Below are 27,266 nucleotides of genomic sequence, written 5' to 3'. Positions count from 1 at the left end.
CTCTGACTGAGCCAGCTAGGTGCCCCTATCTTTGGATTGTTTTGAAAACAAACTAATGGCAAGAATTAAAAAAGAAAGTGTTTGCTTGAGAGTAGTCCCTCTCAACCCATCCCATAAAAAAATTAAATTCCCCCAGGCATCCACTGCATGTTCTGAATTAACTTCTCCTCCTTGCACCTAGAATGGGACTAGCTCTATACCATTCTTGGTAGATTGGAGAAAACAGTTATTCATACAATTTGTAGGGTTTAATTTTCTAGTGGAACTCTGATTAGGAAAGGTTTCTTAGTGTATGAGTTGTGTATATTTTAAGACATATTTTGCTATGAGTCATATCACTGTTTAATGGAAAAGTAAAATAAAGTCAGTGCTGATTCTTTATTCATATTAATGAAGCAAGATTTCTGCTAAGTCATACCTGGTTATTAGCCTTATTCTAGCTATTACCTCTACTACTGATACCATTCATTAGCATCAGTAATAAATTAAGTGGTACTTTTTAAAAGTAAATTTATGCTGGTTATAGAAGATATTACTACGTTAAGTACCTCCTGTTAGTTGCTCATTTAATATTTAGCACAACTCTATAATGTAGGTATATTACTCTATCAGTTCTATAAAACAGCAAACTCCAGCATGGCAAGAAGAGAGAACTTGCCAAGGTGAAAACTTGGAGCTGTGATCTGAACCCTGGTAGTCTGGCTTCAGAGACCCTACTGGTAACCAATACAAATACTTCAAAATGTGTATCTCACACATTACTGACTGAAATGAAAACGTGGGTTTACAGAAAAACACAAGATAGGAGGTTTCAGGTTTTTTTTTTTTTAGAAGGATCTCTTATTTTTAATAGGATTTACATTAATCTGACATGTTTCTCAAAGACTTTCAACAAAATAGTGGATAAAAGGAGAAACAGTTGCTTTAAACTTGTTCCATAGTTTATGCTTCACATTAATTCACATAGGACTTTCATATAGTAAATTGAAATTAGGAAGACTATCAGTGTATTACATTGTATATATTTTACTAACAAATTCTGTAAATAAGTAGTATTTATTTTTCCTTTGTTGAGTATAGATGAAGTTGAACAAAATGTACATAAAGGAAGAAACTTTGTAAAAGTATTAAGTACTTTGTTCTCCTTTAAGAATACCATTTAGTCCAGTATTCATGCAGAACTTGCAAAATTAAATTATTTTTCCTCTAATCTAGAAGAAACATTGAGAACTATAGATTGGTTTTCAAAATCGGATTCATTTAAAAATTTCATGTTTTTTTCTCATACTGATAAATCCTGTTAGTTGCTGAGCTTTGTAAGAGTTACCTTTAATACAAGTCACTAACAGTGTATTGAAATGAATTTAATCACATTGAAGAATGAAGAGGGGAAAAAATTGGTATTATAGAAGAATCAAAATGTAGGGTTGCCAAAAAAATTTTTTTATCATGACTTTTTCAGCAAACATAATACTCATTTGTGTTTAGAAAACAAATATGATTGACTTTCTCATTTCTTGTTAGAAAGCAATTGAACTGAACCCAAAAGATGCTACCTCAATTCACCTTATGGGTATTTGGTAAGAACATTTCTTTAAATAAATATTTCAGTGGTAGTTACTATGATCTTATTTTGTAGTATATAATACCAAGCTGTAAAGTATTTAAAAGTATTTGGCATTCATGAGTGTTCAGTTGATTATTACTAGTAGTAATAATGTTCATTAACTAGTTCAGTTCATTAACTAGTAGTTGTGATGTATCACTAAGTTTTATTGTGATCATGTTAACCATTTTAACTCATTTAGAAATATATGTTAAAATGAAAAAGGCATTAAAATTTTTGCTAGACTTTGAAATTCCTTTTGTTAGGAGAGACTGTTTTTACTTACAAGGCTAAATGAAATTGGATTGATCTAACTATATAGCAACACAGTTCGATGCCCTAAGAGGGTCTTTGCATCTTCAAGGTCTGTCAAATACCGTCTGATTCATCTGAGGAATAAAATAATCTGACTTTCAGTATCTTTCCATTTGTCTAGTGTACAGCATTATTTTGCTGGTATGAGCAGCAAACTTGAGACAGGTTTGCCGCTGTTTTCTTTGGGTGTAGTTCACAGACCTGAGTATTTTATTGTCTTATAAATGTGTAGACAGCCCTGTATCTGATTTTTTTTTTTAAGATTTTATTTATTTATTTGACAGACAGATCACAAGTAGGCAGAGAGGCAGGCAGAGAGAGAGAGGAGGAAGCAAGCTCCCTGCTGAGTGGAGAGCCTGATGCGGGGCTGATTCCAGGACCCTGGGATCATGACCTGAGCTGAAGGCAGAGGCTTAACCCACTGAGCCACCCAGGCGCCCTCCCGTATCTGATTCTTTTTTTTTTTTTAAGATTTTATTTATTTATTTGACAGGAAGAGAAGGATCATAAGTAGGCAGAGAGGCAGACAGAGAGATAGAGGAGGAAGCAGGTTCCCTGCTGAGCAGAGAGCCAGGTGCAGAGCTTGATTCCAGGACCCTGAGATCATGACCTGAGCCAAAGGCAGAGGCTTAACCCACTGAGCCACCCAGGGGCCCCCTGTATCTGATTCTTAAAAGGATTCTTAAAAAGGAGTTAAATATCCTTCAGGACAAAGGGCAATATTAAACTAACTAATGATAATGGCTAGACAGTGCTAGGGAGGAACCATGAATGAGATACAGTTGCTCCCTTAGGAGTTCGGACCCTTAGTCAAAGATGCAGTACTTTTTTCCCTACCTGTATCAGAAAGTTGCCAAGATCTTTGGATGTTAATCATTTGCCTCACTCTTTTCAGTAGGCAGACTTAAATTGGTTCTTGCCATTGTTATTTATACATACCATGTTTAGTTTTTGTTTTTGTTTTAACTACTCTGAGTTAGTTTTTCTTATCTAAAAAAATAGGGGTAATGATCCTAAGAGTAAATGAGAGATAATCACCGAGCACCTAGAACAGAGTCAGCACTTAGTGATGAACGAGAAATACTATGTTTTCATTACTAGTACTGTTGCTTACTTACATTTAATCACGAACACATCCTAATTGATGGATCAATATAAATCAGTCTCTGGGTAATTCACTGGGAATATTAACCTAATGGATGTTATGTAAAGTGCAAATTGTTTAAACATACCAACAGAAGAAACTTTCTTTTATATCTCTTAAGATGCTTAGTTTTTCTGTAAGAGGAAAAAAGATGCAACTGAGATGTCTGTTTTTTCTCTATAGGTGTTATACATTTGCTGAAATGCCTTGGTATCAGAGAAGAATTGCTAAAGTGCTGTTCGCAACTCCTCCTAGTTCCACCTATGAGGAGGTAGTGTGCTGTCCTTTGTTAAGTTAGTACTGATTTCTTAACTACAGTGCCATTCTACAGTGTCCAGATCTGCAGCTCTGAGCCGTGAGGCCTTTGAGCATGTTTCTAACCATCCAGTGCAGCAATCTTATCACAAAGGTTTAATACTTATAATCTATGACTGGTGAGTGTTTTTTTTTTTTATTTAGGTGAGTGGCTAATGATTCTGGTATAATGTCAGCTGTAATAGCTCATGCAAAAATCTACTATTGTTTTCTATTTGAAATCTACACCATATAAAAGTCATAAAATAGAATAAATTCAGCAGCTGTTACTCAGCACGAGTTTTAGATATGTGTTTTACACATTAACAGTAATTTACCTAGGAAATCGTGTATTTGTATAGATAAAGGAAGAGTAATTTATAACTTTTTTAGAAAGCAGGGTTGCAAGGCTTATACGCTAATTTTTTTTTTTTTTTGCGGGGGGGGTACAAAGGCGTTTAGTTTATTCTCCTCATCAGTGTCACTGATATATACACTCATATTTTTAAGGCCTTTTGTTTTTCTTGTTGAAAATAAAATTTGAAAGGGATTTCTGGGCAAACACTAACTTACACCACTAAAATGTTCAGAGTAAGGAAATAAGGCCACTGAAAGAGCTTTCCTAGTACTTGTATTGTATCATGACAAGGAGCTATTTTTTCTTCTGGCAGGCTATGGTGTAGAATTTGATATTAAAATATTTAGTTGATGGGCGCTGGGGTGGCTCAGTGGGTTAAAGCCTCTGCCTTTGGCTCGGGTCATGATCCCAGGGTTCTGGGATCCCACATCGGGCTGTCTGCTCGGCAGGGAGCCTGCTTCCTCCCCTCTCTGCCTACTTGTGATGTCTGTCAAATAAATAAATAAAATCTTTAATAAATAAAAAAATTAAAAAATATTAACTGAATAATCAGAACACAGCTGGGAATATGCATTATTAAAAATAATGTATTCTAAGGGAAAAAGATACAGTTGGCTCTACTATAATAAAAGTTATGTTTCTAGGAAATCATACTTTATAAAACAGCTTAAATGGGACAAAAAAGGGAAGTTTCAGACTCAATAACATTTTATGTTTGAATTTCAATAATAAAGACTTTTAAAAGTTTATTGGTACAACCTATGTATCACTGAGTAAATTTAGCTTTTGATTTTACTAAGTTTTTACAGGTAGTGACTGTTAAGACTTAAGAAGGATCAAAATAGCTGAGTTGCATATGGTAATGTTCTTTCTTCTCTTCACTTGATGCTGGTTTGGTTTAAGTTCTAAACAGCAATCAAGTTATTACTAGAAGTTGTCCATCTCCTGTAATCTGTGCTCTGATGATTTAAAAACGTTGTTTTGCTGTGTTAACTTTCACTGTTGATAAGTTGACCTTTATTTTAATATGTTTTAATTTACTTCCTGACTTTTGAAGAAATGTTTTTTTATATATTGATTCTGTTTTCATTGTTTGGACTCTTCATGTTTTTAACAGGCATTAGGCTACTTTCACAGGGCAGAGCAAGGTAACATTTTTCTATTTCATATACTAATATAGTTAAAATTGTATGAGTGCTTTATAATAGGCATTTTTAAGACAAAAATGTTACTTAATCTAATATACTTCTCTTTGCACTAAATATTATCAAACAGTTTTTAGTCTTTATTTTATAAAGATCACCAGAGTAAGAAATAGATTGCTACTGAGTTTAGAACTACAGTTCTGAAATGGTCCTTATAGATTCAGCTTTCTGAGAGGAGGCTCTGACAAGTTAACTGTGTTATTCAAGATTATACAGCCATTTAGAATCATTAATTTATTTAAATGTTTAGTTAAAAATTTTTTTTGAGGTTTAATTGACAATATTAGTTTCAGGTGTACAGCGTAAGGATTCAATAATTGCACATGTTGTAAATTATAAAATCAAGTCTAGTTAATATCTGTCACATTACAAAAAGTTTAATTTTTTTTTCTAATATTTACCCTTTCTCTTTAAAGAGCATTTAGATGAGAAATCTTGTTTTTAAACCAAGCCAGTTTTTGCTTCGTTGCAAATATTGTCGTCTTTTATGGAGTTTCATGTCACTCTGGCTTTGAAGAAATGGCCAGTGTACAAAACTGACATCAGCCATCCTAAGTTCATCCTTTTTAATATTAGTAGCACAAACTAGAAGAGTAAAGGACATAAGCATATGTTACCAAATACACCAGAAAAACCACTGCAATTCTATTTCTGTAAAATTAGAAGAAAATTAAAGCCTGTATGTTAGAGAGCCTACTCATATGGACTTGTTCAGATGCTTTTAGGATAGCAAAGCATTTATTTTTTAAATTTCTTCTTAAGAGTGGTATCTGAATGTTAAACCATGTTAGTAATATATTGTTTGTTCTGTTACTGCCTTTTGCTGATAACCTCTTATGATCGTAGTTTTTATATCATGAATATGAATCTGGGAATAAAATGTCCTCAGAGGGATTTAGAAGCATAACTGCAAAGTAGAAATAGAGCCTTAGTGAATTAAGGGTTTGGGGTGTTAAGAAAAACATGGTCAGTAACTCCAGTCATCCTTGAGGTTTTAACACTGTAGGTCAGTTCTTCCAGGTGGTCTTTTTTTATGGACCATATCTGGTTCAGAAGCTCCTCCTAGGCTCTTAAGTATCTGTTACTTCTCCTATCATAGCCCTTATCACACCGCAGTATGAGTATGTGCGTTGTATTGTTTACATGTCGAAGACTAAATATGGGGATGATGCGGACTTTGTTGTTTTGCTCAGTTTTCCTCAGTGCTTAGTATAATGCTATTAAATTTGCTGAATGACAGTATTAAACAGATGAATGGATGAACCCTAAGGAAACCTATACAACACCTCATAAATACGTTCAGATTAAAGAAGTAAAACAATTTTGGGTTAAGGAGCAAATGGAGTTAACTATAAATTATATCCAGGGGAAAGTATGCATTAAATATAGAAGGTCCCAGTTGATAAGAGGAATTTGTATAAAGAATTAATGAAGTTAGTGAGACTGTCCCATGCTTTCATAGGCTTTTTTTTCAGTTTTCCCTGGGCCAAGAATGTTCTGTTTTTCTGTTAAAATCCTGTTCAGCTGCCCAGGCAGCCCAGATGTAACTTCTTAGTTTCTCATTGGTTTCTCATAGCACTTTAAAATGTTTACATCTGTCAAAGCATCCCTTTCATTTTTCTGTTACATTTTAATCCTCTTGTCTCTCCGTTTCATGATGGGTTTCAAAAGAACAGAGTCTTTGTTAAATCTGTATTTAAGTATAACCCACATTTAGTAAATATTAATCAAATATATGTATGTACACCTGGCCCTTAAACAATGGGTAAGTGGTACATGGCCGCCTGCGTAGTTGAAAATCTGCATATAACTAACTTTTGGCTCCCCTCAAAGCTAACTCCTTAAATATTCTACCATTGACCAGAACTTTAAACAGTTGTTTAAAATGTATTTTGTATGTTCCATGTATTATAGACTGTATTCTAGTATACTAAGCTAGAGGAAATTGAATGTTAAAAGTAAGAGAAAATACAGTTGCAGCACTTTACTGTATTTATGGGGGGAAAACCCTGCATATATTTGGACATGCATAATTCAAAACTGCATTGTTCAAGGGTCAACTGCGTATGTGTCATGATTTCATTTCCTCATACAGCAAGTATGTATTGGGTCCATGTTATGTCCTAGGTAATTAGGATGCAGCAGGTGATAAAAGACATTAAAAGAAAACCCCTGTCTGTTTACAGAGGATACATTCTGTCAGGTACTTCAGGTTCTCAGTATCTACTTTATAAAATTGTATAAAAATGAGAAATGTAATAGAATGCCTAGCACATTAAGAGATATTGAATAAATGGTACGTAACTAATATTTGAGATTGGAATAGTTGAACAAGAGAATTCTAGTTAGCCTAATCTTGTATGACCACACAAATATATTATTGGAATTTAGACTTAAGAAATTAACAGCTCTATTCATCTGAGATAAATTTTTTTCTTATGTATAGTGGATCCAAATTTCTACAGCAAAAACTTGCTACTTTTAGGAAAGACGTATTTGAAGTTACACAATAAAAAGCTTGCTGCCTTCTGGCTAATGAAAGCCAAGGACTATCCGGCACACACAGAGGAGGATAAACAGGTAAAGTATCTCCAATAAATTAAGGCAGGGGCGCCTGGGTGGCTCAGTGGGTTAAAGCCTCTGCCTTCTGCTCAAGTCATGATCTCAGGGTCCTGGGATCAAGCCCCACTTTGGGCCTGCCTCTCTGCCTTTGTGATCTCTGTCAAATAAATAAAATCTTTAAAATAAATAAATAAAGGCAGATAGGTTTCTGCTGAGGGACTATTAAGTAAAGGTAAATTAAGAACTTCTTTAAAAATATAATTTGTCTAAATGTATCTTGTTGAAAACTGTTTGGAACTCATTAGCATTTCTGTCAACTTCTATATATTGTTTTCTCTCAGATTATAAATTAGTTGCTGCCTTATTCCTGTTTGACATACGTGACAGATCAAATAAGATTTCTACAATAAAAGGCACGTGATGTGTACTAAGGTGGACGAATTCTCTTAAGAGTCTCACCCAGTTCCTGTTCAGTTTTATTTTCATAATGTGCTATCTCCTGGTGGGAACACTTAGAAACCACAGTCTGCTTTATGAACTTATTAGGTTTTGCAAGTTGGTATCTGTGGTGTACTCTTTATTTATAACACATATTTTTCCATTTTAGATACAGACAGAAGCTGCTCAGTTGCTTACAGGTTTCAGTGACAAGAATTGAGAATTTTTCAGAGAAGAAAGCCAACGAAGTATCTAAGAAACATTGCCTTTTCATGAAATTACAAAGATAATATGTGAACTGTTCTATGGCTGTTTTCTCGGTTCCTTTAATGTGACCATTAACAAAGTAAATGAGCAAAATTCTAAGTTTCTTCACAGACAATAAGGCAAAAGAAATAATTACCAAAAAATTGGTAGAGACTTCTCCCTGGCTCAGAGGCAGAGATTATTGCACATTTAGGCACTAGCAATACAAAGTGGTATAGATTTCTGAGGATGGATGGATCACATCAGAATGGGAGATCAAGAAAAAAAGCTTTGTGGAAGAGGCTTCATTGGGGGGTGTGCATTGCCAAATTGGACTGATGCAAAGTTGAGATCTTGCAGAGAAGGTGCAGTGAAAATGAGGTTAGGATGTTGAGGGTTCTTGGTATAAAGTAATTAAATGATGGATCTTGAAACCAACCTGTGTTAAGGAAAAAACTTTAAGTCAGGAGAGGACAGAAAATGGAGTGTTTTTTGTTTTTTTTTTTTTAATGTGACATGGTCTTACAAGTGAAGGATTGATTTTGTTACTTGACAAACCCAGGTTCTCTTCCCTAATGTGAAAGGAACATAGAACTCAAGTGTGAAATAGAAATGAAGATGTTTTACATAGGCAGGACCGTATTGAGGCTGCAGAACTGTTTTATAAAAAGGATTATCTTGAATCCTATGAATCACTTAGATAAATCAAGAATGCATGCATAGGCAGGTATTCCCCCAAGGGAGTTGGATATTGTAAAGTTAACAGTGAACCGTGAGGGTGTGGGCTGTTTGTGTTGTCATGCATATTTTCGAACAAAAAGGAAAATGAAAGTCCTGGACTCTGTATACCCATCTCCAATTGCTAATCTTCAGCTATATTTTACTGTTTTGTGTGTGTGCGTGTGTATTTCTAAACTTTTGAAATTGTAGACAATATACTTCATCCCTAAGTATTTAAGCATGCAGTCTCAGAATGACATCCTTCTAAACAAACAAAAACCCATTAGCACAACAAAAAGTTAACAGTAATTCTTTAAAACCATATTCTGATACCAGCCATATTTGTATTTTCTCAAATGTCCCAGGAATGTCTTACCAATTTTAAAAACCAGGATCCAATCAACCATACATTGTATTTGATTTTCGGCCTTAGTTTTTAAAAATCTAGAAGAATTCTCCCATTTTTTTTTTTAATCCCACCATTCATTGACTTTTTTTTTTGAACAGGCCAGTCATCTTAGAGTCTCTCTCATTCCAGATTTGCCGTACCCCACTTTGGGAACCACTGTTTCATCTTTTCAGTGACTCTGATTAACTTTATGTAATTTGGTCTTCTTTGCCTAATTTTTTTATCACTTCTCTGATTTTTTACCTCTTTCCGTTTCATTTCCTTGGCTCTTTGAATTTCTGTCTTCCATGTCTCTATTGTTTTCTTCCTCAGATACCTTTGGTCTTCACTTGAGATGTCTTTTTCTTCCATTATTTCCCCTGATTTCAATCAGCAGGCATTTCACATTTGCATGTAGTTTGTCCAGTTCTGAGTTTTTTAATTTTTAATTTGATTTAGTTTTGATAGTTACATTTAATTCATTAGTATATTGTGTTAAAGAATGTTTTTTTCTGTTTTGAGTATCTTCATCTGAAATTTTTTCCTTTTCACTAGAGTGACTTTCAGTATTTTCTGGTGGTGTGTGTGTGTGTGTGTGTGTGTGTGTGTGTGTGTGTGTGTGTGTGTGTGTTTTGTGTTACCTGCAATACCAAGCATCAAATGGGAGGTGAAGGATTTTGATTTGTTCAAGAACAATGTCTATGAAGGAGTTTTTGTGAAATGAGTATCTTTCAGTAATAAAGCCTTTTATGGGTAGGGTCTGTCTTCTGATATTTTATAATGCTTTAAAAAAAAATTGTATTGTTTTGTAATCATTATAGATTCATAGGAAGTTTGGGAGTGGGGAAATAAGAGTGGTCCCAGAGATAAACTTCTGCCTCCAAGTTGAAAATCAGGTAATTAGTATAGCCCATAAATCTTACTCAGATTTTACTTCTAAATGCCCTCACTTGTGTATGTGTTCTATGTAATTTTGTCAGTATGTGTGTTTTTTTTTTTTTTTACAACTGAGGCTACAATCAAGACATGGAACTGTTCCACCAAATTGTGTAAATCCCTACTGCTAGCCCTTTATGGTCACATCCATCCACCACTTTTCCTCCTTACCACCATCCCTAATCCTGGCAACCACTAATTTCAATACTGTTATATAAACGGAATCAGATTATGTGACCTTTTGAGAACTGCCTTTTTCATTTGATGTAATTTCTTTGAAATCCATCTGCATATAGTCAGTTGATTCCATTATACTGCTGATTATATTTCATGGTATAAATGTACTCAGCCATTCACTGAAGGTCATTTAGGTTGTTTCCAGTCTTTGACTCCTGTGAACACTAGGTACAGGTTATATTAACACCCAGGAGTGCAGTTGCTGGGTCCTAATTTATAGAGCGATTATCTTCCCTTTTCCCCCCTTATAAACTAAGGGATAGCTAGTTCCCTCCCCCAAGATGCTGCACATTCCTAAGAGTCTGATTGTGTGCACTTTGTCTCTTCCTTTGGACTTCCCAGGGGTCTGATTTACCAGGTCTTACACTGGTTCTTGGCATTTCCTCACTCACAGTTGAGACCTATTATTTCTGGGAACAAATCCTCGGACCCCATTATTCTCCCTTTTGTGCAGTCCCTACTTAACTGTGTGTGTTCCAGATGTGACTGCTAGCTGGAGATGCTTATTTCCCCACATGCATGATGTAAACATTAAGTTTGTAGTCGTCTGTCTTGTAAACATATTACAGACATGGGCTGTAGGTAATTATAATTACCTCGCCTTGTGGATATGTTTACTTCCTTTGAGGACTGAGAATAAATTTGGATTTATTCTATAAAAAATCTGAAAGCTCTCCATTAATAGCAAAATTTTCCCAATTGAAAATTTAATCACAGACTGAACTGAATTTTGTAAAAATGACTCACTTATCTATAAAATAAGCATCATTACAATGAAGAAAAAGCAAAACTCCCAACCTTAGGAGTTGTGAGGATGAAAGAGAATACATAAAGTATATACTGTTATCAGTAAGTATTTTTAAATGCAGTTATCTGAATGTATTCTTCTTAGCTGAGATTTGGGAGAGAAAATTTGGAATTAAGGAGATGCCACTTTTTCAGTTGTACATTTTTGCTTCTATGTTATTTGAGGGTTTTTTTAATAAAACTTCATGTGGTATTTACAATACAACTTATTTTGGATTGTGTGTACCTGGGCATTACTGTACCTTAAGTTTAATAGTAAGAAGAAAAAGAATGAGTGGTGGATAACTTTGCCAAGGGCCATGAACTTTTAATGAATGCCTTGTTCTGACCCACTGCACTGCCCTGGGAATAGTCAACTGTTTTATCCTTTGAGGAGTAAACAAGTCAGTAAAAAAGAGCCTCCTTAATGTAGACGGCTTCTCTGATATGGTTTGGGCTTTTCCCTTGAGACCATTTATCTTAAGTTTGACTTTTAAGTTCAAAAGATTAAGAATAAACTGGGAGTATTTACAAGACAACCTTTGTTCTCTCATCTACATATTTAAATGTAGATGATTTTTGACTTCTGCAATATCATCCACCAGGGTTCAACAAATAAAAGTCCGTACTAGTCTTACTCAGAAGGCTTAAGATAGGAACCACAGCTGAACCAGCAAGTCAATGTCAGGACTCCTTAACATTTTAGAAGATGAGCTTATAGCAGCAGTCTGTGTAACAGAGCATTCACACAGCTCCAAGAACAGGTCACAGCTCAGGGACCTCAGAAGGACATGCAGTTATTTCCTCTGGCAAATCCAAAGGTATGGTTTATTATCAAGTAGATTTCCCAGTCCAGATGAACATCAGTCAGGGTCATTTTTAATAGAAATAGTACTGCCTAGTAGTATTTTGACACATAACCATGCCATCTAGTTTAAAAAAAAAAAAAATAGGAGGCAGGTGATTAACTGAAGGCTGTGAGGTTAAAAGGTTTATTAACTCTTTGAGCTTTAACTGCCACTTAGAGCTCCTTTCCTAGGAAGACAGACAACTTAATCTGATTGATGGAATCAGAAATTATGTTGTGCCTCTTACCCATTCACTGGGCTCAGTTTGGTGGTGGTGGTGCTGAGTGTCCCTGAAATGAAATAACAATATGAATCTGTCTCTGAGCCTCATTCTTTGCCTGTTTCTTCATTTCAGGCATAGTGAGCCTATCTAGCCCAGCACAGGACAAGGATGGGAAAAGAGGAGAGAAGGTGAGAGGCAACCCACATGCTGGTTTTCTCTCACCGCCCCTTGAGTGTATGAATTAAGATATAATAAAATCCTGCCAGTAGGCTTGCTTTTCTATGGAGTTTGAAAGGTGGAATGCTCTGAGTTCTCCAAAAGAGCCTTCTTCAGAAAGCTGGTTTGGTCTCTGTGAGTTTGGTGTAGCCTCAACTGGTACACAGTAATTTCTTACCTGAAGTGAGGGCGGGGGGGGGACCAGCACCCTGAAAACCTCCTGTCTTCAATTAAATCTGGTAAATGGTATTCTCACATTCTCACCTCCACTGAATGATGTTCATCAATAACTTCTGTCATATCATGCAAAATTCATTGAGCAGTGGTGCTTTCTACGGTAAAATTTAAGTAGCCGCTTTGAAGACTGGTCATCCTCTATCACATAATGTCATATACATTAGTATTTGTTTTTAATGCTTTATGCTTCAAGATAGCCCAGTGTCAGATGAGGATGTGGGAAAGGAAGTCTATTCAACATAGCGGATCACTGCCTTTATTTCGTCTTTACTATGAACTTTGAATAGAAGTGCAGAACACGATCTAGTATGTAGAAAAATAAAATTTTGGCAAAACAAAAACTGTTTAGGGAAATTAAATTGTATACTAGTATTTTCCATATGTACTTAGCAGTTAAATATGTTACAGATGACATTGTAAGATGTCAGTTTGTGGTTATAAAAAAATTTTTAACTTCCTGAAATTTACACTGCATATTGAAATGATACAAATGGAAATTGCAATTTTTGTTAATAAGGAAGCCCAGTTTGCTAAAATAGCATTAATATCATTCACATCAGATTTTAATTTGTTATACATCTTTGTAGTTCAGCAAATGCCCTTGATAATGAAAAATTAAAAAGTTATTAGGACAAAAATAATGATCTATGTAAAAAGGGGGGTGGGGACCAAAAGAGTCTTTAATATGCCTATATAATTCAGATCATAAAATTTTCATGAATTTAAGAGGAATGAGGATATATGAACACTAATAGAAAATAGTTTTCATTTGCGTGTTCAAATGCTTATACAACTCTTCAGTCCATCTGGTTTTATAAAACCAAAACTCTGAACACAAAAGCAAAAATGTTCACATTACCTTATTATATGTTCCTAAGTATCAAACTGCATCAATTTATTATGAGTTAAATTTAAAGAACATCACAGATTTAAAAACGAAAGTACTTAAGTACCTGATTCTTTTTAACTCCACAAATACCTAGCATCCCAAAGTTACATGTAAACAAACCTCTTTGCTGCTTAATGAATTCTTTCCAATTTCTAGAATAAACTAAATGGCATCAGATATAGTGTATGACTTACATGTACATTATGGTTTCATTCATTACTTTGACTGTATTAGTGATGTAGCAAAGAGGGAAAATTTTCAACTATTGTATTTATTTAAAATCAGCTGACAGGTTCAAATGCCTGTCCTTCAGAAAAGCCAGCAGCATTTTTTAACATACTCAAAGTAAGATTTGGCCTAAGCCCTTAATACCTTCCTGAACAGCCATGCAACTAAACACCCTCAAAAGGTGTTATATAAGGGAGAAGATCATGAAGCAATTTGTACTTTTTCCTCTGGATACTAGAAACAAGGTAAAGCAAATCCAGATTATTTTTTGAATGAACGGCTGTCATGTTTAATATACTTGGAGCTCTATAAAACTAGAGCCACTATCTTATATGCTTATATAGATATATACTTATTTTTAATAAAGTCTCTTGCTTGCTTCAAAATTTAAGGATGATCTTTTTCCTGGTCAGTCACTTCAAGGGAACAATAAATAAAGTAGAAAAGGATGAACTGTTTTGCATATTTCTGTGGAAGAACGAAAAACATTTATACTTTGAGAGGTTCAGAAAATTCACTGTACAGAATGAACAGCTTATATATACACTATCTGTGCAATTTTTCTTGGCTGGGGTATTTAAATGCAAGAGCTCCTCCAAGACAAGAAGCCACATTCATTCTTGTCCAAATCCCTCTGTCTCTTCTATTGCAAAAAGAAGTTTTTCCTTTAGTTGTTCATAACTCTTATATGGTGGTAGATCCAAGCGATTAAAACTGAACAAAAACAAAAACAGATGTGTTTTCAATAAAACAAACTCGAGAAAGATTTCTAATACAATATTTCTTAAAGCACATTTGAAAAACTAAATGGATAGAGGAAGATACAAAAATTTTGCTGGAAGTATTCTAAAAATATACTACTATATTATTTAATATTAACATATACAGATTTCTTATGGCAAGCTACTAAAATGAAGACGCACTCAAAAATATTTTAACAATTCCCAGAGAACACTGGAATTACAAATTCACAAGTCCCCCTAACTTCTCTTGGGTTTTTAAGAGAGTCCATTTCTTTCATTCACTTACCAGTTATTAAGAATCTATTAGTTATTTTTCTGGGAGCTAGTGTAGTAATAGAGTGCCAATAAATACCAACTTTGGTCTTTTCAGTCCTGCTAGACTCAAAGAATTCCCTGTGCTGAGCTCAACTGGATTTGGGTTGACGGGGTGGGAGTAGGGGGTCCAATTCCCACTCTTAAGTGTCTAGTGAAATAGCTCTAGTGTAGTTACAATCTTTCTCTATTTTCATTTTCTCATATAGAAAGTTTTAGGTTATCCAGGTTTCCTCCTACCACCCCATCAGCCCCAACTCCTCTGTAAGAGTCAGAACACCTGATGAGAGCCTTTTGAAACAAGGCAGCCAAATAAAATGGTGTTCTTCTCAGACTACTTTATTCTCTTTGTATGAGAAAATTAAATGGTAGCAGTTAAGCAGACCATGTACTTTCTCCCCTCCCCCACTTCATGCTTCCAGGTACAATGACAGCAGAGGTCAACAAAATATCTTTCAGTAGAGTCCTAGACTAAGAATCTGTCACTTTCTAGTTCTTACATCTTTCACATAAAGCCTTGTCAAATTCTGTCATTCTTTCAATCACATAAAGCCTGGTCAGACTCATTCTTTCTACTGAATCTCTAGCCTTCTACCATGGCCAGAAATACTTTCTTCAAAAGACATGGCAGTTTTAAAAAACCTTTGCTGTGCTCTCTTTGGCAGCACATACACTAAAACAACAGGTTAGCATGGTCCCTGCACCAGAATGACACACAAGTTCGTGCAGTGTCCTGTTTTAAAAAAAAAAAGCTTTGCTGCTTCTAATTCCTATGGATTGAAGGTATGGGGGAAGGAAGCCTGCCATGCTGTTTGGTACAGTCCCCTACCACTTATTTAATGTTCTCCAAGCATAACACATACTTTTCTGTCTTACGACATGTTCTACAGCTCTTTCATAATGTGGATACCTTTTCTCACTAAGAATCAGTCCAAATGTTACAACTTCCTTCCAAGAATTATCCTTTTCATAAATTCTTTTTATTTCTATTTTGGCACTTACTTTTCTCTGTACGATGACTGACTGGTTTCTTACAGTAGGTTCTAAAACCCGTTGAGGGGCCATCTTCCCTACTCTCCCAACATTGATCCATTTAGTAAATGTTGAACTGAACTACATAAGAAAGTAGATTACTTGAAAACATCCAAAACAGGGTTCTGTTTTAAGACATCAGCGACAGGATGGAGACAGACTAAAATCTATTCATCTTTTATTGAGTACTTACTATGAGGCTATCAGAATACTGTTTTAAGTTTCAGTTTAGCTTTTCGTTCCAGCTTTGAGTCAAATTTGCTATTTTTACTTTGTCTATAAAAAGGGAAGCCACTAATACCTTTCCAGTGGATTAATGGATTAAGGAAACAGTACCCTGTTGGTTTGCTGTATCACTATATAGTCTAATGGAACCACTGCTCTGCAAGTCAACCACCTCAATAAGCAGCAAAGCATTGGAGGTGACAGCAGAACTCCATCTGAGAATTATCAAGACTACTTTTCACCATAGACTGTAGCACTGCTTACCTTAGTCACTACTAAAAACTCGAGTATCTCTGGATCATCAACAGTATTCCACCCATCTGAATGAAATTCCCACCTCTTCCCTGTCCTCCACTCAGATATTCCATCCTTCTAAACTTCTGTTTTATGATTTCAGTTTTCTACAGTCTGAGTAACTCCTCTCTTGCCTTAACTAAAAATCCAGCTAGTCTGAAACATAACATTTCTGCAGCCAATCAACAAAACTTTTCTCCTCTGAGGCACGCACAATCCAGCTATGCAACCTTCTTTCTGAACCATTTGCTACCCTGTTAACTTCTTGGTCATATTCCTTTCATTCACTGAAAGCTTTGGCACCTGGTTCATGTCTCCTTTCATTCTCTTGGATGGAATGCAACAGCCACGCATGGCCTTCCAGTTCTCCTCTTCAGTGACCTGTTCCTCTATTTGTTACTAACTTCAAGAGAACACCCTGAACCTTGTAAAGGAAATTTCTAATTAAAGGAAATGTCTAATTAAAAACTCTGTTCTGTCTTTACAGCTTCCTTCAATTAAAATGGCAACCTACTTGCCCGTTACTTTCTCACTGTCCTAGCCTGTCTTCAGACTCTTCTATCCTTACTTCCTACTTAATCCACAGGCCCGCCTTATAACCAGTACCTTGCAAATACTTTTACATCTGTCTGTCCCTCTTTTGAACTTACTAATCACAACTCCCAAAACCATATGAATTCAGCCTTATAGTTTTTCATTCCTGGGACCTTAACAGCTGAAAGTTACTGGAGGGGAGAATCCTACAACTAGACAGATGGTGCCACTTTATAAAGTTCCAAGTAGGCAGTCCAATGTTGTGCAGCATTTTTAGTTGTATTTTGCTAATAAATCTGACAGCTCTTTCTTTCTCTTCAAAAGTTTTTCTTTCTTCATTCTTAGCCAGTGACCTCATCTTACACTTTGAGAAAAAAGAAACCAACAGCAGTATCAAACTTTTCTTCCTCTCCTATTACAACAACGTAAGTGTTCCTGTTTGATATTTATCAAAGTCCAATTCCTTAGCTTATACTAAGCATCCCAATTCTTTTCATCTTTCTTGAACAACTATCTCCTTTGGTTAAGGACCTCGCCCCTGCCTCAACAGTTTCTCTTATTGGATTTACCAGTTTAATCTAGGCTGTTCTCAATTTTTCGTTGTTGTTGTCATGATCCCTTTTCACACTTTATGTGTGCATTTATTTTGTTGCATTATATATGAAATTTTGTCCCACATAGATATGCAGTTAGAAAATAAAGATGTACTCCAGTAATTTTTTTCAGGTAATTGTGGCTATTATTCTTAGACACTGTATTAATTTGACAAGGTAACACATAATAGAGTTCTGAAATCCTATCAAAGAACTTTTTCTACCTACTTCCATAAAACCCAATGGTTATCTTATACTCTGAATACATCTTTTACCCATGCGTGATTTTTTAAACTCATGCACCAGTCATTTGGAAAGAAGAGTTCACCAAGTTATAAAGTATTTCCAAATGCTGACACAGTTAATTATGTAATTAAAAAAAAAACATTGGTTAAATACCACCAATCTCATCAGAAAAGTTTTGAGACGCTTTCAAGCTCATGGTGGTTGATATCTTTTAAGTTTTCCCCTAATTTTTTTTTTTAAAGATTTTATTTATTTTACAGACAGAGATCACAGGTAGGCAGAGAGGCAGGCAGAGAGAGAGGAGGAAGCAGGCTCCCTGCTGAGCAGAGAGCCCGATGTGGGACTCGATCCCAGGACCCTGAGATCATGATCTGAGCAGAAGGCAGAGGCTTTAACCCACTGAGCCACCCAGGCGCCCCTCCCCAAATTTATTTTAAAGATTTTATTTATTTGACAGACAGAGATCACAAGCAGGCAGAGAGGCCGGCAAAGAGAGAGAGGAGGAAGCAGGCTCCCCGCTGAGCAGAGAGCCCAATGCGGGGCTCGATCCCAGGACTCTGGGATCACGACCTGAGCTGAAGGCAGAGGCTTTAACCCGCTGAGCCACCCAGGTGCCCCAAGTTTTCCCAAATTTTAATTTTTTACCCAAAACTTCAGCTTTCATTATTGCCAACAAATGCTGTCTGTTGTTTTCTTTAAAGTGATAAACTTATTACTTCATTACTTTTCAAGAAAATGTCTGCCAAGTAAACAGTTTTGGCAAAAACAGCATTCCATTAAAAAAGCAAGCTGGGGGCACCTGGGTGCCTCAGTTGGTTAAGAACCTGCCTTCGGCTCAAGTCATGATACCAAGGCCCTGTGATCAAGACCCAAGTAGGGCTCCCTGTTCAGCGGAGCGCCTACTTCTCCCTCCCCCTGCTGCTCTGCCTACTTGTGCTATCTCTCTGTCAAATAAATAAATAAATAAATAAATAAATAAAATCTTTAAAAAACCACCAAAACAGCAAGCTGGTTCAGCTTTCAACTCAGCTGCTAAGATCTTTCCCCTCCAGACAACCACAACTCTCATGTGTAGAAGTGCTTTATGCAGGCTTCCCATTCTGTCTTACAGTATATTAAAAAGATACATACTCAAGCATCAAGATTTAATTTTTTTTTTTTTTTTTTTTTTTTTTTACTGCTTCAGAAGAACAATCATGAAAGTACCTGGCTCCCCCTAACCCCTTGCTTTAAACTGCAGTTTGTGTGCAGTGTGTGCAATGTGCAGTGTTGAAGAACACAGACAGCATTTTGGTGCCACTGTCTTGATTTTTGCTGAGGCACCAGCATTTTTACCCACTGTTGCTTTTGTACCTGTTAAGTTCAAGTGTTAAACAATAAAAAGGCAAGTAACTGCTTAGTATGAAAATAGTTCTGACCTCCTGAAAGAACCATGTATCTCCTAAAGCTATCATCATCTTTTGCCTGGATGATTCTAACCGTTCTGTCAACCTATCTCCCTGACTTCAGTCTTGAATCTAATTCCTCCCTCCTCTGTTGCCAGAGTGATTTTTCCTTAATCTCATTAGTTGCTATTTAAGCCTCTTCAAAGGCTTCTAATTGCCCCTGGAGTGAAATCTAAGTTCCTTATAATAGCCTATAAAGCTCTACATAATTTAACCGCTGCCTACGCTTCTGAATTCTTTTTATCCCTACCTCCCCTCATTGACTGCCATTCACACCAGTCATCTTTCATTTCCTTGAAAAATGATTTCTTACTCCAAGGTCTTTGGAATGCACTTTTCCTGTTTATTCCTGCAGCAAGTTATTTATCAGACTCAAGCATTATCCTTTCTGAGAACTCTCCCTGACCACCCAATCTAGGAGGTTCCCTCTAGTTCTTTTTATTTCCTTTGAAGGACCTTCTTAGTATTCAAATAGCTGACTTGTCATCTGTGTTCCCTTCCCCCAGTGGAGTACAGACTTCATAAAAGGCACTTTATTCAGTCTTATTTTATACATAGTAGTTATTCTGAATACTTGTTTCATCAATGGATACTTATCTTACTATAGTAACCAAGTAGAAATCATTCCGAAGTTAAAGAATCCCGTATTAGTCTATTCTAAAAACTGAAATTCTAGCTACTTTAATAAGTAGTAACTTAAACTGGGTCTTACATATTTAAAAAAAAAAAAAAAGTTTCTGTGGCCTTTGCCTTCCTATTTAGGATTCATGAACTTACCATGTGTGGCTTCTTGGTAACCAGGTGTCTTTGCCAACTTTTTCAATGCAAAATTTTTGAGGCCCATTACTTCCTAAACCAGGAAAATAAGGCAAATTTATCTGGTTCTTTAAAGTTTTTGGTTTTGACAACAAGTATATAACACAATATGTCACACAATCCTATGACTAATACAGAATACAATGTAAATCACTTCTGTCTAGAGAAGCTTCTTAATGCTGCAGAAATCCCGCAATAAGAAGAAATCAAGGGAAAGAGAAGTAGCTCTAAAGAATTTTGCTCCCTTCACAATCACCTTAAGGAGCAAAGCAATGGCCAACCAGAATAGGTAAGCATCTTCCATTTTTGTCTTATAAATGTAGTTGATATTAACCATTAAGTAGTCTTTCTTCTGGTAGATACTCTATAGAAAGCAGAGATGCATATCCTTAACTTCAAGTCTATTGTAAGTCTAAAGCCATTATTATCACAAAATTATCTACAGAGAAACTACAATAAAACTGCATTTACCCATGAGCTCAGCAAATCCTCCTAGAGGTAAACGGCAGGTTCCAGTGACAAACTGTAATAGTCGCATCCTTACTTCATTGTCTGTCTCCTTCACAAACTGTGTAACAAAATCAAACTTACTTTAATATAAATACTAAATTATTTCTAGTACTTAAAATAGTAGACACTTAAATTAGTCTTAAATTTCTTCGAGAATTTATTAAGGTTAGGTATATGTTAAGTACACTATGAATCTTGAGTTAATCCTCACAAGTATAGCACTGGTTGTCCACTACTATTAATTTTACATTCATCTTATGGAGAGGAAAATGGGAGGTTCAAAAGGTTATACCACTAAAAGGTAACAGATGTTGATCAGCTATCATATTATAGCTTACCACCTATTTGGGGCTCCTGCCCAGCTCTGTACCTATGCTTTTTGTGTGTTTAGCACTTCCAGTAATATTTGGAGATAGATCATTAGCATCCCTACTGTATAAATAAGCTAACAGAGGCCTCAAGAGATAAAACTTATTTTTTTTGCAAGCTCTATGCCCAGCGTGGGGCTTAAATTCATGACCCTGAGATCAAGAGTCACATGCTCTACCCACTGAGCCAGCCAGTCACTCCTTGTTTATTTAAAACAGGTAACAGATACACATAGTACACAGTACAGAATTCAAAGGTAGTAAAAGGTAAACAGCATCAAGAGCACCTTTCACGCCTCATGGCCAGTTTTTTCTCTACCTTTTCAGAGATAATGTATTCACCTGACTTTGAACAACACAGGGATTAAGAGGAGCTGACCTCGGGTGCAGCTGCAATCTTCGGAAAACCCACATACAACTTTTGACTCCCCAAATTTTAATTAATGGCCTATTGTTGACGGGAAGCCTTGCTGTTAACATAAATAACACATTTATATATATGTAGTATATACTATATTCTTAAAATAAAATAAGCCAGAGGAAAATTTACTAAGAAAATCCTAAGGAAAACACACTTAAAATACTGTGCTGTAAAAAAAAAAAAAAATCAACATATAAGTACACTGGCATAGTTCAAACCCTGAAGGGTCAACTATTCTAGCATATACTTTGAATATATAATGGCACATTATATACACACCTTTTCCCTTTAAATTGTATAGAAACATCTCATTCTCCAATATTTTTGTTAATTTGCATTAAAAAAAGTAAAAGAATGATTACAAGGTACAGAATTATAGAACAGGTATATTATAATTTATTTACTCAGTCCCCTCCTGGTGGACATTTAGATATTTGAAGTCTCTGTTACTATACCATTAATGGTACAAAAAGTACTCTATCTAGTATGTGACATTTTGCATATGTTGAAGTATATCTATAAGATAAATGTGCAGAAGTGTCTTACGAAAAGATTCCACTTCTGGAAAAGTCTTTCTCTAGTAATAAAATCCCAGGCTTAGTTTTCACTTGAAAATGAAAGTTTAGCATATATAAACCTGAAGTTCAGTCACTGAATTGCTCTAATGAGTCTTAATTAGCAGATTTTTCTGAATATCATCCCTAGCCTAGAGATTTTAAAATTCTTTAACACACAAAATGCAAAATCTAATAAAGTGTGCTTCAAGATTAGTATGCAAAACTTGGATGAGACCACCCTATTATAGTTTAAGCTAAAATACCAACAAAAGAGAAAGGGAGTAAGGGAGAGAAAGAAAAAAAGAAGTAATTCTTGGGCATTATCCTCTAGATTATTCTAATTCCCTAGCGTATTACCGCCTTCAAGTAACTGCATTGACTTTCTCATTAAAAAAACATACTACTGGGAGGCCTGGGTGACTCAGAAGGTTAAGCATCTCACTTTTGATCTCAGGGTCAACGGTAAGTTTAAGCCCAACACTAGAGTCCACGTACTTACTCATGTACTTCCACAATTAACTAGAATTTATAGAATACTTTGATACTATTAGAAAAAATATGCTATACCTACAAGTATTACCATTGAACTACTAAAGAAGATTCTGTCGTTCATTATCCCAACTGAGAAAAAAAAATAAGCAATGGAAATTCCTTTAACAAATGTTCACATATTCAACTTCTGATTTATAATTCAGAGACTAGAAACCCTGTCCAAAGGCAGTTTCAATTTAAAAATGAACTGTTTTTTGGGGCACCTGGGTGGCTCAGTGGGTTGGGCCACTGCCTTCGGCTCAGGTCATGATCTCAGGGTCCTGGGATCGAGTCCCGCATCGGGCTCTCTGCTCAGCGGGGAGCCTGCTTCCTCCCCTTTCTCTCTCTCTGCCCGCCTCTCTCTCTCTCTGCCTGCCTCTGTGCCTACTTGTGATCTCTCTGTCAAATAAATAAATCAAATCTTTAAAAAAAAAAAAAATGAACTGTTTTTTAAACCACTGTCTCATGAAAAAACATTTTCTTTGAACCCTTTGTTTCAAAAAGATAAAAGCAAATACCTGCCAAAACCAAATGATTTGCTTGCTGTTTCTTGTATAATGTCGATACACAGTATTTCTCTGCCAATCTGCCAAGTCAACCTCCTGCATGCCACACAACATAACCTGGGAAATGAGCACAGCAGCAGATCAAGTACACAGTTAGTGAAGAGAATAACTGTATGACTCTGACTTTCTAATGAATGCCTAGGCACATGCCTAATTTTGTGCAACCAGGTGCCCCACAACTAATGATCACAATAAGCAGGTCCAACAAAATTTAGGGCAATTTAGAGTAAGGATTCTTTGGTATACTTTATGAACTCAGACTGAAAGCATATAAAGTTATTGTTCTTCAAGAGAAACATTAGCTATGCTAAAAAAAATCTCTTACAAAAAAAAACACAAAAACAAATTAGGTGTCCAAATTATTGTTAAGTTATAAACTTAAATATCTGGTTCTTTTTTTCTTTTTAATCTATGCTATCTTCTCTATTTAAAGTTAAAAATTAATTTTTCCAGGCTTTGGGAATAAAATAGTCTTAGGTAAAATTTTCAAATAAGCCCAGTGTATTACATATGGAATGAAAGCTATTTTCAGCATAATGAGACAGTCTGATACTTATTTCCTTTCTCATTAACTTTGAGCTACAATTTATATGCAATAACATATGCAGGTGTTTTAAGTAGAGTTAGATGCATTTTGACAGATACATACACCTATTTAACCACCACCACAATCAAGATATAAGATGTAGAATGTACTACCCATTAGGTCCCTTTTTGCAGTCAAAAACATCGTCTTCATCTTTGGCTCTAATATATGTATGTATGTATATGTATGTACATACATATGAATATATGTGTTTTATTTCTTTTTTTTTAAGATATTATTTATTTCAATCTCAAGTAGGTGGAGAGGCAGGCAGAGAGAGAGAGAGAGAGCAAGGAGGAAGCAGGCTCCTCACTGAGCAGAGAGCCCGATGTGGGGCTTGATCCCAGGACCCTGAGATCATGACCTGAGCTGAAGGCAGAGGTTTAACCCACTGAGCCACCCAGGTGCCCCTATGTGTTTTATTTCACTTGAGTAAATACCTAACAGTAGAACTTCTAGGGCATAAGAGGCTAATATATATGTTTAGCATTATGAAACTTCCAACATCCCCAAGTGGTATTTCACTTAGTTTTAAATGGCATTTCACCAATAACAAATGAGTATATTTCATATGTTTACTTGCAATCATTGCTTCCTTTGTGAAATGAGTCTTTGACCAGTCCAGAAAATTTTTATTTTAAATGAGTTTTTCATATAATATATATATGAAATATATAGTAATATAATGAATACATATTATTTACAGAATGTTTACATACAATAAAATATTTAAATCTAAAATATAATTATATATGATACATATTATATATGAAATATATAAAAATAAATTATATGAAATAACTAATTTGTAATGAAATCTAATACTTAATTCCTCTCAATATTTAATGTAATAATATATGTAATATAATGTGTGGCTAATTGTTTTGTGTTCTTCCCAAGAAACTTCTGCCCATACTAAGATTTTTCTCCTTTTTTTTCAGCTTTCATATTTACATTTATGTTTTAAATTAATCTTTCTGGGGTGAGTGGGTGGCTCAGTCGTTAGGCATCTGCCTTTGACTCAGGTCACGATCCCGGGATCCTGGGATGGAACCCTGAATTGAGCTGCGTGCTCAGCAGGAAGCCTGCTTCTCCCTCTCCCACTTCCCCTGCTAGTGTTCCCTCTCTCTGTGCGTGTGTGTGTGTGTGTGTGTCTCTCTCTCTCTCAGTCTGTCAAATAAATAAATAGATAGATAGATAAATCTATCTTTAGAAAGAATTAGTCTTTCTTCCATGGGCTAAAACAGGGGGTCAAGGTGAATTTTCCAATATATGGACAGCTAATTGATCCAGAAGCATTTAGATTTTCTCTTTCTCCACTAAAAAATATTAGCATTTGTGTTGAAAATCATACACCCACATATGATAATTATATATGTGGTTTCTGGATTCTCTTAGCGTTCCACTGTGTATTTGTGTATCCTTTCAAAAATACATTATCTCAAATACTGTGGCTTAATAACAATTTTTAAATTCAGATAGTGAAATCCCCCAAGTCTGTCCTTTTTCAAAATTAACTGTGGAATGCCTGAGTGGCTCAGTTGGTTAAGCGTCTCCCTTCCACTCAAGTCATGATCCCAGGGTTCTGGGACTGAGTGCTGCATTGAGAATCCATGCTCAACAGGGAGCCTGCTTCTCTGTCTGCTGCTCCCGCTATCTGTGTGCACCCTTTCTCTGACAAATTAAAAAAAAAAATCAGCTTATCTAACACCTTCATATTTCCTTGTAATTTTAGAATCAGCCTGTCAATTATTACAAAAAATTCTTCCAGGATGCTGACTGGGATTGCACTGAACATACAGATCAATTTGGAGAGAAATGACATTTCGTAATATTGAGTCTTAGTACATAACATGATGTATTTCTTCATTATTAAAGTCATCTTTAATTTTTCTGAGCAATGTTTTGTGTTTTTAGGTAGAGAGCTCTTGCATGCTCTTGTTTAAACTTGTTTATTTTTTGGATACTTTATTACATAAAACTTTAAGATTTCAATTTCCAAGTGTTGCTGGTACACAGAAGATAGACTTGATTTTTAAATTACTGGCCTTCTATTCTGTACTCTTGCTAAACTCACTGTTATTTCTAGTAGGTGGTTTTGTTTGTTTTTTGGGTTTTTTTTTTTTTGGTAGGTTCGTTAGGATTTTCTAGGTTGACAATCATGTTATCATCCATGAATAAAAGCCACTTTTTTACTCCTTTCCAGTCCCTATGCTTTTTATTTCTACTATTGTCTCACTGCACTGGCCGGGCCATCTGGTACAATGGGGAATATAAAGGATGAGGTTAGGCTGCCCTCTTCCCAACCTCAATATGGAACAGTAACAGTCACCAATTAGAGTGATGTCAGGGTGTATCTTTTTTTGTTGATGCCCTTTAACAAACTGAGAAAGTTATCTTCTAGTAGTCCTAGTGTGATGAGAGTTTTTACAAAGAATGATTGTTACATCTTCTCAGTTTAAACAGATTTTAACTTATAAAGAGCCAAAACTATGATAACCATTATTTGGAATAATGATATGCATGCCCATTACTGTGATATTTTTCATGGTTAAGAAAGATGATGACTGAAGTAAAAGAGCAACAGACTAGGAATAACAATCAACATAAGCAAAACAACAAAAACATCCATCTGTATTTTCTCACAGCTCTGTACTATGAGCTAACACCAGATCAGTAACCTACAAGAGCTTTAGTTTCTTTATGTGTAGAAGTAAACTATCATATGGCCCAACTATTTTCCAGGGTTATGTGTGAGACAAATGTAAACTCTACCAAAGGCTATCTAAAAGTATGTGCCTATTTATATCCTTTTACGTCTACTGTCTTAGTTTCATCTGTGCTCTAATATTGGACTCTGGCCATGATGGTTGCTCTTTAACTAGGTGGGCCTCTAAAATAGGAGCTTTTAATGGGTGTATGGAATATTTTAGGTGTATGCATTTTGAAGACAAAAATTATTTTCTTCAGATTCTTAATTCTGTGATTAAAAAAAGATGAATAGTACTCTAAAAAATATCTTCCATTTTATTCTTCTGATGTGTTTCTGCTAATCTTACAGTCAAGCTATTAAAAGAAAGAGACTTTCATTAACCAGATTTATAGTCTACATTATCATCCAGTCTCAGAGTCCTGATTTTCATGTACTTGCCGGTTTCCAGAAGGCTAGTTTCTATATAGTATTACTGTATATAATATGTAATGCTAATTTTTCATATGCCCATTTGAGTATATGAACAAACCAAGTTTCTTAACAGAGAACTGAAGATGGCTAAAGTTAAGATATTGCATCCAAAGGAGGCAGAGAATACCAAGGAATACCCTAACGGCCCTGCCTATGTTCTAATCTATATGGCAAAAGAAGATTTAAAGAATTCACCATAACTAATCATTAGAGAAATACGAATCAAAACCACAATGGGGTTATCACCTTACATCCATGAGGGTTGGCTACTGTAACAAAGCAAAGCAGAAAATAACAAGTGTGGGCAAAGATGTGCAAAAATTGGAATCCTTGCACACTTTTGGTAGGAATGCAATATATGGTATAGCCACCACGAGAAACAGGGGTAGTTCCTAGAATAAATACAGAATTACTTTATGATCCAGCA

At 35.5% G+C, this 27,266-nt stretch overlaps 2 protein-coding genes and 1 long non-coding RNA gene across 9 annotated transcripts in view; 2 read left to right on the top strand and 1 right to left on the bottom strand.

Moving 5' to 3' along the window:
• The window catches only part of RMDN1 (regulator of microtubule dynamics 1), a 50,914-nt gene extending 42,615 nt beyond the window's left edge, over positions 1 to 8,299 (top strand). For 2 of the 4 annotated variants that reach the window (XM_032316202.1, XM_032316204.1), the window contains 5 exons: positions 1,525 to 1,580; positions 3,249 to 3,336; positions 4,835 to 4,865; positions 7,369 to 7,502; positions 8,092 to 8,299. In XM_032316202.1, the coding sequence (XP_032172093.1) occupies positions 1,525 to 1,580; positions 3,249 to 3,336; positions 4,835 to 4,865; positions 7,369 to 7,502; positions 8,092 to 8,142 (360 nt within the window). In that variant the 3' untranslated portion in view covers positions 8,143 to 8,299. Of the gene's footprint in view, positions 1 to 1,524; positions 1,581 to 3,248; positions 3,500 to 4,834; positions 4,866 to 7,368; positions 7,503 to 7,823; positions 7,902 to 8,091 lie in introns of those variants that run through there. The other 2 variants (XM_032316203.1, XR_004279597.1) reach the window with 2 other exon arrangements.
• Positions 4,260 to 27,266, bottom strand: part of WWP1 (WW domain containing E3 ubiquitin protein ligase 1) — a 120,268-nt gene continuing 97,261 nt past the window's right edge. For 3 of the 4 annotated variants that reach the window (XM_032316197.1, XM_032316196.1, XM_032316200.1), the window contains 4 exons: positions 23,022 to 23,126; positions 20,588 to 20,684; positions 20,078 to 20,150; positions 10,067 to 14,590 (listed from right to left, as the gene is read on the bottom strand). In XM_032316197.1, the coding sequence (XP_032172088.1) occupies positions 14,491 to 14,590; positions 20,078 to 20,150; positions 20,588 to 20,684; positions 23,022 to 23,126 (375 nt within the window). In that variant the 3' untranslated portion in view covers positions 10,067 to 14,490. Of the gene's footprint in view, positions 5,508 to 10,066; positions 14,591 to 20,077; positions 20,151 to 20,587; positions 20,685 to 23,021; positions 23,127 to 27,266 lie in introns of those variants that run through there. The other variant, XM_032316199.1, reaches the window with a different exon arrangement.
• On the top strand, positions 12,435 to 26,455 carry LOC116575084. The gene is made up of 3 exons (XR_004279598.1): positions 12,435 to 12,494; positions 20,281 to 20,405; positions 26,401 to 26,455. It is a non-coding gene; the product is annotated as an uncharacterized LOC116575084 (long non-coding RNA).

The sequence above is a fragment of the Mustela erminea genome, chromosome 16 (genome assembly GCF_009829155.1).
Source record: "Mustela erminea isolate mMusErm1 chromosome 16, mMusErm1.Pri, whole genome shotgun sequence".
Taxonomy (NCBI): Eukaryota; Metazoa; Chordata; class Mammalia; order Carnivora; family Mustelidae; genus Mustela; species Mustela erminea.
This window is presented reverse-complemented; position numbering and strand designations above follow the sequence as displayed.